This window comes from Lingula anatina, chromosome 1 (assembly GCF_051362555.1).
Source record: "Lingula anatina isolate TDL-2025a chromosome 1, LinAna3.0, whole genome shotgun sequence".
Classification (NCBI taxonomy): domain Eukaryota; kingdom Metazoa; phylum Brachiopoda; class Lingulata; order Lingulida; family Lingulidae; genus Lingula; species Lingula anatina.
This window is the reverse complement of record NC_141767.1, coordinates 31,566,121-31,578,714: the sequence shown is the minus strand read 5'-3', so window position 1 is coordinate 31,578,714 and position 12,594 is coordinate 31,566,121. Positions and strand designations below refer to the sequence as shown.

The 12,594-nt window shown below is 39.9% G+C and overlaps 1 protein-coding gene across 1 annotated transcript; it reads right to left on the bottom strand.

Moving 5' to 3' along the window:
• Positions 1–124: 124 nt before the first annotated feature.
• LOC106169985 (uncharacterized) lies at positions 125–11,678 on the bottom strand. Its single transcript, XM_087002506.1, has 11 exons — positions 11,471–11,678; positions 11,086–11,208; positions 10,730–10,878; positions 9,598–10,470; positions 8,001–9,332; positions 6,368–7,774; positions 6,053–6,239; positions 4,505–5,802; positions 2,177–3,544; positions 851–1,877; positions 125–457 (listed from the first exon to the last, which is right to left on the bottom strand). The coding sequence occupies exons 1-11, from the start codon at positions 11,676–11,678 to the stop codon at positions 324–326; spliced, it is 8,106 nt and encodes a 2,701-aa protein (XP_086858632.1). The 3' UTR covers positions 125–323.
• Positions 11,679–12,594: the final 916 nt, after the last annotated feature.

The window sequence follows — 12,594 nt, the reverse complement described above, 5'->3', positions numbered from 1 at the left end:
TCGTTGTTGTTGTTCATTGATTCTGTCGTGTTTTTTTCGCCATAATTAAAAGCACGAGAATTAAATAGTATACTTCAGTGCATGTGTGTTTTCCATAATATGCAATTATAAAGAGAAATTAAGTGGCGAGCAACTAGTCTAGAAGTGAAACAAAGATAAGCGCTCTTTATAAATATTGTTTTCTCATCTAAAATAATTAAGATGCCTGAAGGTCCCTCTAGTCCTTCTAATTTTCCACCTATTTGTCTTCCTTGCTTATAAAACCCCCATGAAAGACGTATGAATACTAAGATTCAAGTTTTTTAACTTTACTGGATTGTACATTACATACGTCTGGCAGGTTTGACAGCATACACATACGCAGGGTCATCCAACGAGCGAGTGGTGGATCCCGGCGCGAACACTTCACCTGTTCGCGTCGTCGTTGGATAGGTGGAATACATTTCTATTGGCTCACCTAGATAATCACATGAAATATTCTCAAATTTTTACAGGATGTGTTGGCTTACCTTTTCTTCAGTGAAAAAGTAAACTAGTTTCAACAGAATGAGAGAGGAGGTCTTGTTAAAAAAACTAACCCATCTGTATGAAAGAACTAGAATACGATAGAGACAGGCCACAGCATGGTCACTCCTCTGGAGGCAGTTTTATCATTACAATACAATGAATTCTAAATCAGATCAATATTAAATAATTCCCAAACAATGACAGTGTTATTATACCATGCTACTGATATTTTAGATCATCCTTAGACTCCATGCAATTGCAGATGGAATATATTTCTATGGTATCTATTTATAGTATACTTTATTTAAATGTAAATAAAATACATGGCATTTTGACATCTCACCTTCGGCGCTTCCGTTCATACTCACGGATCTGTGTTCTTCAGCCAGTTCTCTCTTTTCCTTCTTGTGCATGGCCAGCAACCACAGCTTTCTAAAGTAGACAGTGGCCAGAATGACATATCCATTCACAAGGTTGCAGATAGCGATCGCACCGTCTCTGTACTTGCGCTCGGCCAGAGTGGAAACGACGGTCCATATTACCCAACATCCGATGGTGAGAAAGGCTGCTATGCAAATCCAGCGCGATTCTCTGTTGTTTACTTCAAGCTTCCACGTGGCAACCCCAAAAATGGCGGTCATGAGTATTAGAGCCATGACGTAGATGCACGACATCACTAGGTCAACGTTGTGAGAGTCAGTACTGGTACACCAGTGCCACCTACCGCCGTCATATATTATCTCTCCCGATTTCGGAGGATCTTGAACCAGCCACATGGTCACGATGATGCCTTGGACAAGTGTCAAACCAATTGCAACAAAGAATAAGCTGCAAGGACTTGTCACTCGTTTGTATTTTGCGTCGCCATACTTTCCGATTCTCCATATATCTAAAACTTTGACAAGAAATGCTGAGAAACAAATGGCATAAGAATAACCCAGTAAGAATCGCCTGAAGCCACACACGATAGATGATGGATAATATATGAAGGCCAATGTGTGAAGAAATATGACTAATACTCCAAACAGTCCGTAGTACCCAAGTAACGTGGTCCCGATGTTTTTGTAGTTCGGATAAGCAACACAGAAGACCACGAAGAGCACCAATGTCAGGAGGACACCGATTCCTATGAACATTGAAACAATGATTCCTAAAGCACTGACGAAGCGGGAATCTACCGCCGGTAAGGTTGTAATGTATTCATTTTGTGAAGGAGTTGCAACGGTAACGGACTGATTAAAAGTGACCACTGGGTTCTTTAAACAAGGGCAGTTCTCCGAAGTACAGTTCGATCCGCCTTTGGCAATTGGCCCTTGGTATTTACGTACATCAATGCTAAGGTGCATCGCGCCTGTATCCCATGACCCAATCTAAAACAAAAAAAAAAACTAAAAAAGCTTTCAGAGAGCGCAGATCTCCGCCAAGGCATGCCCATTAATAAACTAATCAGTTACTTAACTGTCATGACAGTTTTTTTGAGTGGCATAGCTCTTACTGTTGATCTATCTTTTCACGTATTTTCCAATCTTTTCAGTACCTTATAACTCAGTTTCAAAGTTGTCAACTCTGCTGTTTTATGGGTTGGTCTCTTCATAATATACTATCATCGATTTTTAAATGTAGGCTAACATACCGATTTTGCGATTTATTCCTTCCAATATGTACCTACCTTCACATGCACTTTGGACTTGCTTTGGAAATTTCGGATTTCGAATCCTAAAGTATTATTAAAGGAAAACTTCGTTGTCGCATCAGGTACTTGCACGACAGTTGTATGAAGAGCCTTTGTAAAGCAATTGCGGTCTCCAGGAATACATTCAGATGTCAAAGCCGCCTCTCGCAAGATACTGCCTGCTAAAAAGGTGTGGCTTACAGAGGGGTCCATGCGTATTTCATTTGATGAAATCTGCTCACTGTCTCCACATTCGCGAGTGAATTGTTTTTGTACAAACTTGCTACTTGAATTTTTGCAGCCATTTATTAATTGCCAAAACTCTTCAAACCAGTCTGGGGGTATATCATTTGTGATATCTGGACGTGATCCCACTAGGGTATTTGAGATATCTCGCATGTCTAATGTTTGTGGTGAAATTGTAATGGATCCTGAAACGCGATCGCTGTTTTCCTTTGCCTCGTTTTCACCATGGGAAAAGCCAATCCACACTAATTGAGATAAGTCTGATCCAGACCAAAGGAGCTCTGTATGCTTAACGTCAGTAAAATATACCACGACCCGAGCATCACTTGTACTGTTAAGATTATTAACAAAATCTCGCGCGTCGTCCTCAGTGGCATTTTCTCCCATAATGATCTGTTTCCCAATACAAATATTGGTCTTATTTTTGACTGCGTTGAAAAAGGCAGTGGTTGCCGCCTGACTGCCATCACTGCTAGAACTGACCACCATAACGTGGGTCCATTCTAATGATTGTAAAATGGAAATAAGCAATTGTGCTTTGTTAAAATCAGAAGGCATGGTGCTGAACACATATTTATTAGGGGCAGCAGGAGCAACCGAGGGTATAACTATAGGGATTTCTTGCGAAGTTAAAAAAGCCCTGGCAGCATCAACGTTGTCTGGTCCCATGATGACGTAGGCCATAGTCATCTCGGGCCTGACTTTCAGATCGATCGGAGCTGTCTCACCGATGATGCCGCAGCCACCCTGAAAACTATAAATATCGTTTACTGCACGAATGCTATGCGAGCAAGCATCTATTACCAACAATCCAAGGCTGTCGGGATTTTCCTTCCTTAGCGCAATCTGTAAAGCATACAGCTGGTAATAACTTTGCACATTGAGAGGTCCGCATTCAAATTGGTTTCGACCACGTTGGTGCACGTCCATAACGGCAACCACATACATTTTTGAAATCTCCTTTATTGTCTGTTTGTCCGATATCATTATTCTTGTTTTCTTGGGCCCCAGGGTTGGGCACTCTCTACAAGAGTGTTTGTGTGAACAGTTTGAAGAAGGCACATAGAAATTGTCGTCTGGGCTGGTAATGGTTAGTGTTTCATAGTTATAATCCCCTATCTGAAAAAAAAAGAAAAAAATGAAACGATGACTTCTCAAAATACCTGTGTGAACTAAGCAGTGTTTCAGGACATTTTATGATGTTGTCGCGTGTTTCTGTCAACAGTTTGAAAGGCACACAGAAAATATCGTCTGGGCTCGTAATGGTATGTGTATCAAAGTTATCATCGCTTATTTAAAAAAAGAAAAAAAAAGAAACGATGACTTCTCAAAATCCCTGTATGGACTTGGTAGCGTTTCATTATATTTTATACGGTTGTTGCGTGCCTGCAAAGTACATGAATATAATTTCAAATATTTGGGCTTACTGGTTACTAACAACCTTTAAAGGTATGAACATGTTGACTACATATGTACACGGTTCCATTATCTTTGCAAACTTTAAAAAAAAAGTGCTAAACCGTCCTCATCAGTTCTTGCGCAGTTGTATCAAGGTTAATTCGCTCTGTTGTTGAATTTGCTTGTCTTTTGTGGCACCCTGGGTTAACCAGTGGTCAGTGCAATATAATATAATATAATATAATATAATATAATATAATATAATATATCCAATCTAAGGCAATATAAATTATATTTTCTGATTCACCTTAGGTTGATGCCCGGGTAAAAGCAAACCTTGTCACTTTAGAAAACCGGCGCATACAACTATGCAAGTCCTTTTTCAAAAATTAGGAACGACAGGGATAAGCTGAATTATGTTACCCACCAGATCTTACGGAAGGTAAACATATAACAACCAATCCAACTTCAATGTGCCAAAAACCAAAATTTAAACCCATTTAATAATACAACTCTTTCAAGTCTGTATTTTTTTTTTTAGCTTAATTTGATCTTCATATAAATAGTTTTTTATTTATTTGAAAGTATATATCTGCACAACTTCTACCTCAAGGTTGTTATGATTTAAAATAAACTTGTTATTTTCATAATTTAAATACAACAACAAAATCAAATTCCTACCGTGCTGTAAAGATATCCTCCAAGCGCTTCTCGACCAAATCTGAACAAGTTATACCCACAGACGCTTTCTCCATCTTTGAACTCGAAGGGACGTCCGGTGATATCCGTGAAGTTGGCAAGTTTTGTAGACTTCAGAAGCTGTTGATATTTATTCCCCGATCTTGTGAAGTTGCTGCAAAGCCCATAGTACTGTGCTCCACAGGTATCCAACAGGACCGAATGAAGACCATGTGCCATGGCATGGACGGCTGCAATGGTGTAAAAGACAAGTTTGTCCTGTTTGTACTTGGTTGGCGGTATTTGTGATGTTTGCAATGGACACAGTTTGTTAAACACCCCATCTCCTTGCAATGAACATTGGTGAAGCCATTGGTAATATTCCTCGAACCAGGGGTTAGAGAAGTAGTTATTTGGATGTTTTAAGAAGAATGAAGTGTCGTAATCCTGAACGTCTATAGTTTCAAGGCCAAGAGTAAGCGCTCCCTCTGCTATATCTTCAAGACCGGCAACAACGGAAAGATCCCTCTGCCATGTATCAGTCCCAATAAACAGAATTTTTTGTTTTTTAGCATTGGTACTACTATTGAAGGCGAGTAATAATTCACGCACATGTTCCCGTTCTAACGCCAGTACTGCAACTCGTGGAGGTTTCTTCAAGAGAGCATGTAAAGTGCTATTGGCAGCAACTTTAACCGACACTGTTTTAGTTACCCGGAGAACAAGATGTTGGGCGATGCAGACGCCGCTTTCTCCTGCAAGCTCCAGCAAGTCCTTCGCCATTGGATCACCGTAGGGTCCTGATGAAGTTACCAGTTGCACGTACTCTATGTTGAACCTTTTCAACACTGCCAGAATTGCCCTTGCCTGTTTGCCATCACTGGGAACAGTGCGGAGAAAGGTGGGGTATTTCAACTGATTCTTCAGATCGGTGCTGGTTGCCGCGTAGCTCAGAAGAGGTACACCATACGGTTTCAAAACCTCTGCCACTGTTCGACTGCTTGCACTGGTTGGGCCGGCAATGTAAGCGGCAATGAATTTTGAAACAGTAGAATTGCTTAAACTCACTCTTCCGCTTTGGATATTATCGACGAGCGTCGCGGCCCGTGCAGGACTTTCGCAGGAATCTAATAAAATGCCACCCAGTTTGACCCCACGCAATATATCTTGAAATTGTCCCCTGTGAGTGTTTACAAGGTTCAGAGCATAAAGAAATGCTTCTGTTAGCTGGAACCCATTTTGATCTCTCAAAGGGCCGCAGGCTAAGGGTTGTAAGCTCTTTTGGTGTACGTCAAAGATACCTTAAAAATCGAGATAAACCTTTTAATTGGTGTATTTAAGTTGTGTAGGAAACAATAACGGCATATGAATCAGTTAGCGCTATATAAAAAAGCACGATAATACAGTGACTTACGCACTTAGGCCAACCTTTGGTTTCAGTGTTCGCAAGAAGTCATATGCAGCAAATTATTTATAAATGAATCAAAATACTGCTTATAACCATTGCTTATATAACTTAATCATGAAGATAAGAATAAAACTACAACACACCAGCAAAAATTACATCGCCGTCAACGAACCCTTGTTTATCTTTAGTTATTTTTGCAGCGGTTTTCATTTTTGCGAAACAAGTTTGTGAGCACAGTCCATCACACCTAGCACTAACTGAACCATAATAGTCCTTAAGGGTCGGGTTGGTAAGAGTAAGGGAGCGCTGGAATATTCGATATGTACCAATCTGGAAAAAAAGATATAAATTTGTCTATTATGGGGTTGATGGCATGAATCAAGAGCAGATATACATTTCACATTATGTAATTAAAATTTATACTATATCAAAATAAATAAGAGTTTCGGTAAAAGTACCTGTTCAATAACATCATTGCTATATCGCTGCACCATGTAATTTACCGTTCCATTTTCTGAGGTAAATTTGAAGACTTTACCAAACCCGTCATCCATTGAAACACCATTTAATTTGGCAGCAAGCGCCGCTGTGATATTGTGATCAGTAGTGAAAGCGCCACAAAGTCCGTCGTTATCTGCTCCACAACGTTCATTTAGCAAAGAATCCAGTGCCTGTGCAAATGCGTACACTGCCTGAATGGTACCCCATGTGAATGGCTGATGTACATAATCAGGAGCATCTGTCACTCTCAAGGAAGAATCGTTTTGACAGGACATATTGTATTTGTGCTGTCCAGGGAGATTGCATTTGAAAAGTCTCGCATAATATTCGTCCCACCATGGATTTTTGGGGGTACCATTAAATTTCTGTGTTTTGAGGTAAGCTGAGAAATTGTCAAGATCGAGTTCTTTTATCTGAAACAATACCGTCCCTTCAAGTAAGCTTGGTGAAATTCGTGAAGTGGCAGAGAAGTCATCAAGAAAGATAAGCAGCCGAAGAGGGTCATTAGTCAATTTTTGCTTAGCCGTCAGAATGCCTTCCGAGATATCTTCAATACTAGTAAAGAGGACAACAACCGAAGCATCATACGAAGATAATAAGACCGATAAAAGTTTTTCAGATTCTTCTTTGTTGCTAATAAAATGGGTTTGCTGAACACAAACGCCTGCACTTTCCGCCAACCTTCCAAATATATCAGCCATATTTTTCCCATAGGTGTCCGTTGAATGGATCACCTGCACGCGGTTCCAGCCCATTTCTTTGAGAAACTGCAAAATACCAGAAACAAGATGGCCAGACGTGGGCACTGAACGATAAATCTTAGGATAGAATTGAAGCTCCTGGTTCAGTTGACTGTCCGTCGTCGTTGTTGTTATAACAGGTAACCCCATTACCTTCAAAGTGGGCAAAGCTTCTTCCAGCATATCTGCACCTTCAACCATCCAAACTTTAATGTCTCTGAATTGCTTCAATCCTAGCAACCCCGTATATGCACTTGACATAAGGTTTCCTGCTCTCGCTGCACTAGAACATCCATCCAATATCACAGCCCCAAGTTTCACGCCCTTTAAACTCACAGGAGCCGTGCCGTTTGCTATGGTCTCTATTGCATATTGGACAGCTTTGGCGCCCTGTATGTTAGCTGGACCGTTGCGAATATCTCCACAAGTGAATGGAGAAGACCCCTTGTCGTGAATATTAAATATCCCGGCGATCAAGATGTCTCCTGGAACTATGACTATGTCTTGGTGTTGGTACACATAGTTGCACACGTAGCAGGCACCAGGACAACTAGACAAGGATATTCCAGACAATCTGACATCATCTAAGTGTAATTTCTTTGTAGCTTCGTTAAATTGCCCGACCTGAAGGGATAAAAACATTGTAATGGCGACACTTTAAAACACCATAAATTAATGTAACTAGCAACACACAATCACTGCAACTCGTTCACTGTATTTAAAGTAAACATTCCGCTTTTTATGTAGGCCTAATTTGTTTTTGGTTGAGAAAACATGTTAACCTTTATTAATGTGTTTTCTCTAGGGCTATGATTCAGTTATTTGTTGTATTTGTCAAAAAATTTCCTACCTCTTGATATCCTTCATTCTCGCCCTTAAATTGAATGATTTTAAAAGTTGCATGAATGGCTTTTCTCTGGAATACTTCTTTTATTTCTCGTTCAACCACAAGGTTTTTGTCAGGGGCGTTTCTAAATGCAGGACATATTCTGTCAATGTTCCCAGGACAATAACGCCGCAATGTTCTTTCCAACCCTTCAGCGACAGAATATACTGTTTCAATAACAAGCTGATGTTGGGGGACCAGTTTGAATCCTCTGGCAGATGTGATAGGCGTCGAGTAAGGTTGGATACACTTTTGAAATGCAACATTAACTTTGGTGTCTAACGTACAGTTGAAGAGTGCCTCGTACCATTTTTGGAACAACAGGGTGGAACCACTTTTTGCAGTCAATTGGTTTAAATGTGAAAAGAAATCGGTGTTGTTCGGGTATTGGACGTTGACTGCCAGCGTCCCTGTCGATACTATATCTTCACCCCCGACGGCGGTATTGGAGTTGCCAAGCACACTGTTGCCTATCAATATGTATTCACCACGACGGAGCCGCATGCTGTATAAGAACATACGAACAATGTTAGGTCGTGAAAGAAGTATAATTACAACTTTAGTGTTCGGATATTTGTCTAACAGGCTAGCTGCTTCAGCAACATTTGCGTTCTTAAAACGCACCAACTGTACAACACAAATCCCATTCTTTAACGCTTCTGCTTTAAATTCTCGACTGCTTGCATTGCCATAGGAGTCATCGGAGTACACCACCTGAACGAATCTCCAATCATTGTGCATAAGGATGTGAAGAAGTATCTGGATTTCAACTTCTCTTGGCAGTGACAAAGAGGGATCTGCCGAAACTAATGGAATGTTAAACCCATCTAGTGTGTCGTGTACCGTCATATGAGGCAAATCAGGTGAGACGGCCACAATTGCGTCCAAAGATTTAGACGCCGACTGTGACGCCTTTGCAATATAAGGATCCTCGCAATCGTCATATATAGTGGTACCGAGTCTTATACCTGGTGGCAATCTTACGGATGCTTCTCCTCTGTTTACCTTCAACACGGCATATTTGAATGCTTCAACTAACTGCATTTGGACTGAATCAATGCTTCTGCATGTATGCAGTGTAGAACCTTTTTGTCGAGTTGAGAAAACTCCGCCAATAATTAAATCTCCCTGTTGACTATAAACATTATCACTTGATTTAAAATTCGACATGCAATTGCAGTGTGAGACTTGACAAAGTGATTTTGGAACTTCAGCAAGTCTCCCAGTGCGTCTTGCGTCATACATACGAATTAGAGATGTATTCAAAGACAGTAAACCCGCTCTGTAGTCTCCGACCTAGATGTGTACAAGGAAGAGAAAAAAGAATTAAAATACAGACAGTTACGCTAATCTTTGAAACGGATATTAAAAGATGTCAAGTGCAGCATTATGTTGAATATTACTGTCTGCATTTGTAAGGTACTTTGCGTAAACCATTAAATATTTCTCTGTCGGATGCCTCTACTTGTACCGTTCAATTAAAAAAATGAATTTTGTTTGTAATAAAAATAATGTTATAAATCTTATGTCATAAAAAATTGTACGTTGTCTATACCATTACCTTGACGTGCTTATCAACTTGAATATTTATAACATCGACTTCTGGATTCGATAGATATCCTTTATCAAAAGCCACTTTTCTGTTTTCTAGAGACTGTATTCTTTCGTTCATCGTGTATGTAAAATTTACAGTCTTTAAGAACCGATTGGCAAATTCTTTGTGGGTCATTCGCATAAAGTCTTGGCACATGCCCCTTGTCTGGCACTTTGTTGATTGTGCTTCTTTTAATGCCTTTGCATAAGTATACACGGTATCCACAGCCAAGTTAACAAAACCTCGCATAAGATCCTTAGCATACCGCCTTAGCCTTTCCTCTTTGGTCACGGTTGGACAGCTGACATAAGAAACATATGGCTGATGAAATGCTGAAGGCAGTCTGCAAGTTTCCTCTGTCATGTATTGTTCAGCAAAGAAAGGGTTTTCAGCTGGTGGTCGTGTGGGATCAAGCTCTGCCCAGTGGTCTTTAAACTCATAAATGTCCTGAACAGCATCGCGGATATACAAAACGCCCCTGGTGTAAGGCATATTACTTAGAGCAGATATTTCATCAATAATATCGTCCAGAATCCACTGAAAATTGAATTTAGCATTCTCTCTGGCTGCCCGATTTGCTGCATTGAATAAAACGGAAAGAGGGTCTTGTGATCCAACGTAAAGGACACCAGTAATTCCGAAGGAGATAAGTTTTTTGATGACAACATCACCATCTTGATCTGATAGACCGAGATCTACAGTTTCTGTGAGAGTGGCGCACAGATCATACCTTCTTAGCATGTCTCTCATGATATCCACCCTGGTTCTCCCAGTAGCATCATTGGAGTACAGTACTGCAATGTATTTCCAGTTGAGTTGCTTTAACACTTCTGATACTACCTAAATGAGAAACAAAATTAATGTTTTAATTGAAGTTTTTACTCTTGCATATCCAGTTATTGTCGATCAAAGATGAAGGACTTATTCCATGAGAGCCCGATATTTTTGTCAATAGTAATTGTTTTCTAAATTTTCGGGACAGTTTGAAGCTGTTATCAGCATTTTGTTCAAGTCAGCACAACAGGTACATACTATACCGATTATTTAAACAAATTACTTTTTAAAAAAATGGTAGCTTGGCCATCCTCAAAATACGTACCTTACTCCGGGTCTCGTAAGACGCTGCCACATGTAGTACAGATTCGCCTGGCGTTGTTAACAATGGCCCCATTCCGATGTTCACAACTGGAACCTCGTTATGATAGAGTTCATTATCATAATTTCGCCGCTCTGTGAACCCTAATATACCTGTCAAAGATAATCCCTATGCACATTTAAGTGTAACAGGATTTTTCGCCCCCCCCCCCCCCCCCCTGCAAAAAAGGAAGAACGTTACGTAAAAGGGTCGAAACCAGCTTTGGTCAGGAAAAGGTACCAGAATCCGTGAGCTTAAAACGTTCAATAATAATAGGTCATGCAACTTGTGCTTTTCTCTGAGGTATACTCCATATCTACCTGGCAGCACACTGGTCCCGTTAGGCGCACACTGGGTCTCCGTGGTCACCAGGGCAGGGAATGTCTGCTTCAGGGCAGTGAAAGCAGTCTCTGGGTGGCCACACGTGGCTGTGATCTGCAGACCTGGATATTCAAAGTACAACCCTACATATTGTTTCTATAATAATATTTACAATTTGAATAGAAAGTACCTGTGGCATGGTGATTGATGTTTGGTAGGAAACCTTAAATACATGTATACAGTTAAAAGTTAAATTATTAAATTATTTTTAATTGAAAAAGACAGTGGATTTATAGAAATTCACAAAGGGACAATAAGATTTAATATTTTTTATTTTTTTCATAAGCATAGATTTTTGGTTTGGCGAATGCCATGTTTCCCTACCAAATTTCACGCCAGGTATATAAGTATCGGTGAGTCTTCTTCCATTTAACACGCCGCTGTCTCTGTTTAGAAGTTCAATGGACCATCGCATTGCTTCAATGGCCTTCGTCCATCGGACTGGTCGAATAACAACATTTAAGGCATTATGGTTACAGTTGTGCTTAAGATTTTGGTTAATCGTTTCATATCTACATGTATATTCCAACATTAAGCTGCAATATAGATATGAGACGATTTACCAAAAGCTTGACCAAAGCCCTATTTGGCTGAATAGGACACCGACTACTCCCACCCTCCCCACCCCAAGACTAAAACCACGGTTTTCTCTCGACTCTTCTGTAAGGATTTTATAATGCTTTTGGTAAATTTTATAGTATTTATGGATTGACCATGGTCTTTATAAAACCCGTTGAAGTTGGATATCACGCAGTGTGACTGGTGAGACACTGATAGAGATGGCAATTGATCAAAAAGCGCGGACTTATAGAATAAGATTAATTTGACAAAGAAAAGGCAGCGAAGGCGAAATCAAAATTTATAATTTGTTCCATGTCTTTCGTGAAATGGTCAATTCTCTATTTACCGTCAGGTACTGCGCTGCAACCGTAACCTCCTTCTCCAGGTTTGTACAAGGCCATCATGCCGGTGAGAATGACGCTGGCGTTTTGTATCCCAATGGCGGCTGTCGTAAAGGTGGTGTCACAAGCCTCTGTAGCAATCCCCAAGGCTTCTTTGATGAGCATCAAAGAGCCGCATAGAATGATAATTTTGAAGACGTTTGTTCTCATGCTGAATTCCGTCTGTTAAGTAAAAGCACTCAAATACTTGATGTTAACTTTTATAAAGTGAGTGAAAATCACTTTTCAAACACCAACAAAAACAAATTCTTTCTAATATTCTATCTTTGATTAACATAAATTGTAATAGCAAAAATGGCTTTACTGGGAATGTGATTAATCTATTTATAATTTTAAATTGTCTGTGACTGTGGATTTTAACCTGATTTTTAATCTGCTTAGATTTCAATTTGGCCTGCGACATACATATATAGTAAACGTCAAGAAGTAAGGTAACTGAATAATATTCTTTTAATATATCTGTTTCATTATCATTCTTTTCTTTAT

What these genes read in the sequence shown, in the direction of transcription:
- LOC106169985 (XM_087002506.1), bottom strand. Translation starts at nt 11,678, where the DNA reads ATGTTGGAATATACATGTAGATATGAAACGATTAACCAAAATCTTAAG. An exon ending in CTTACGAGACCCGGAGTAAG is followed by an intron (nt 10,471 to 10,729) that starts GTACGTATTTTG and finishes TTTCTCATTTAG; the next exon opens with GTAGTATCAGAAGTGTTAAA. An exon ending in AAGTTGATAAGCACGTCAAG is followed by an intron (nt 9,333 to 9,597) that starts GTAATGGTATAG and finishes GTACACATCTAG; the next exon opens with GTCGGAGACTACAGAGCGGG.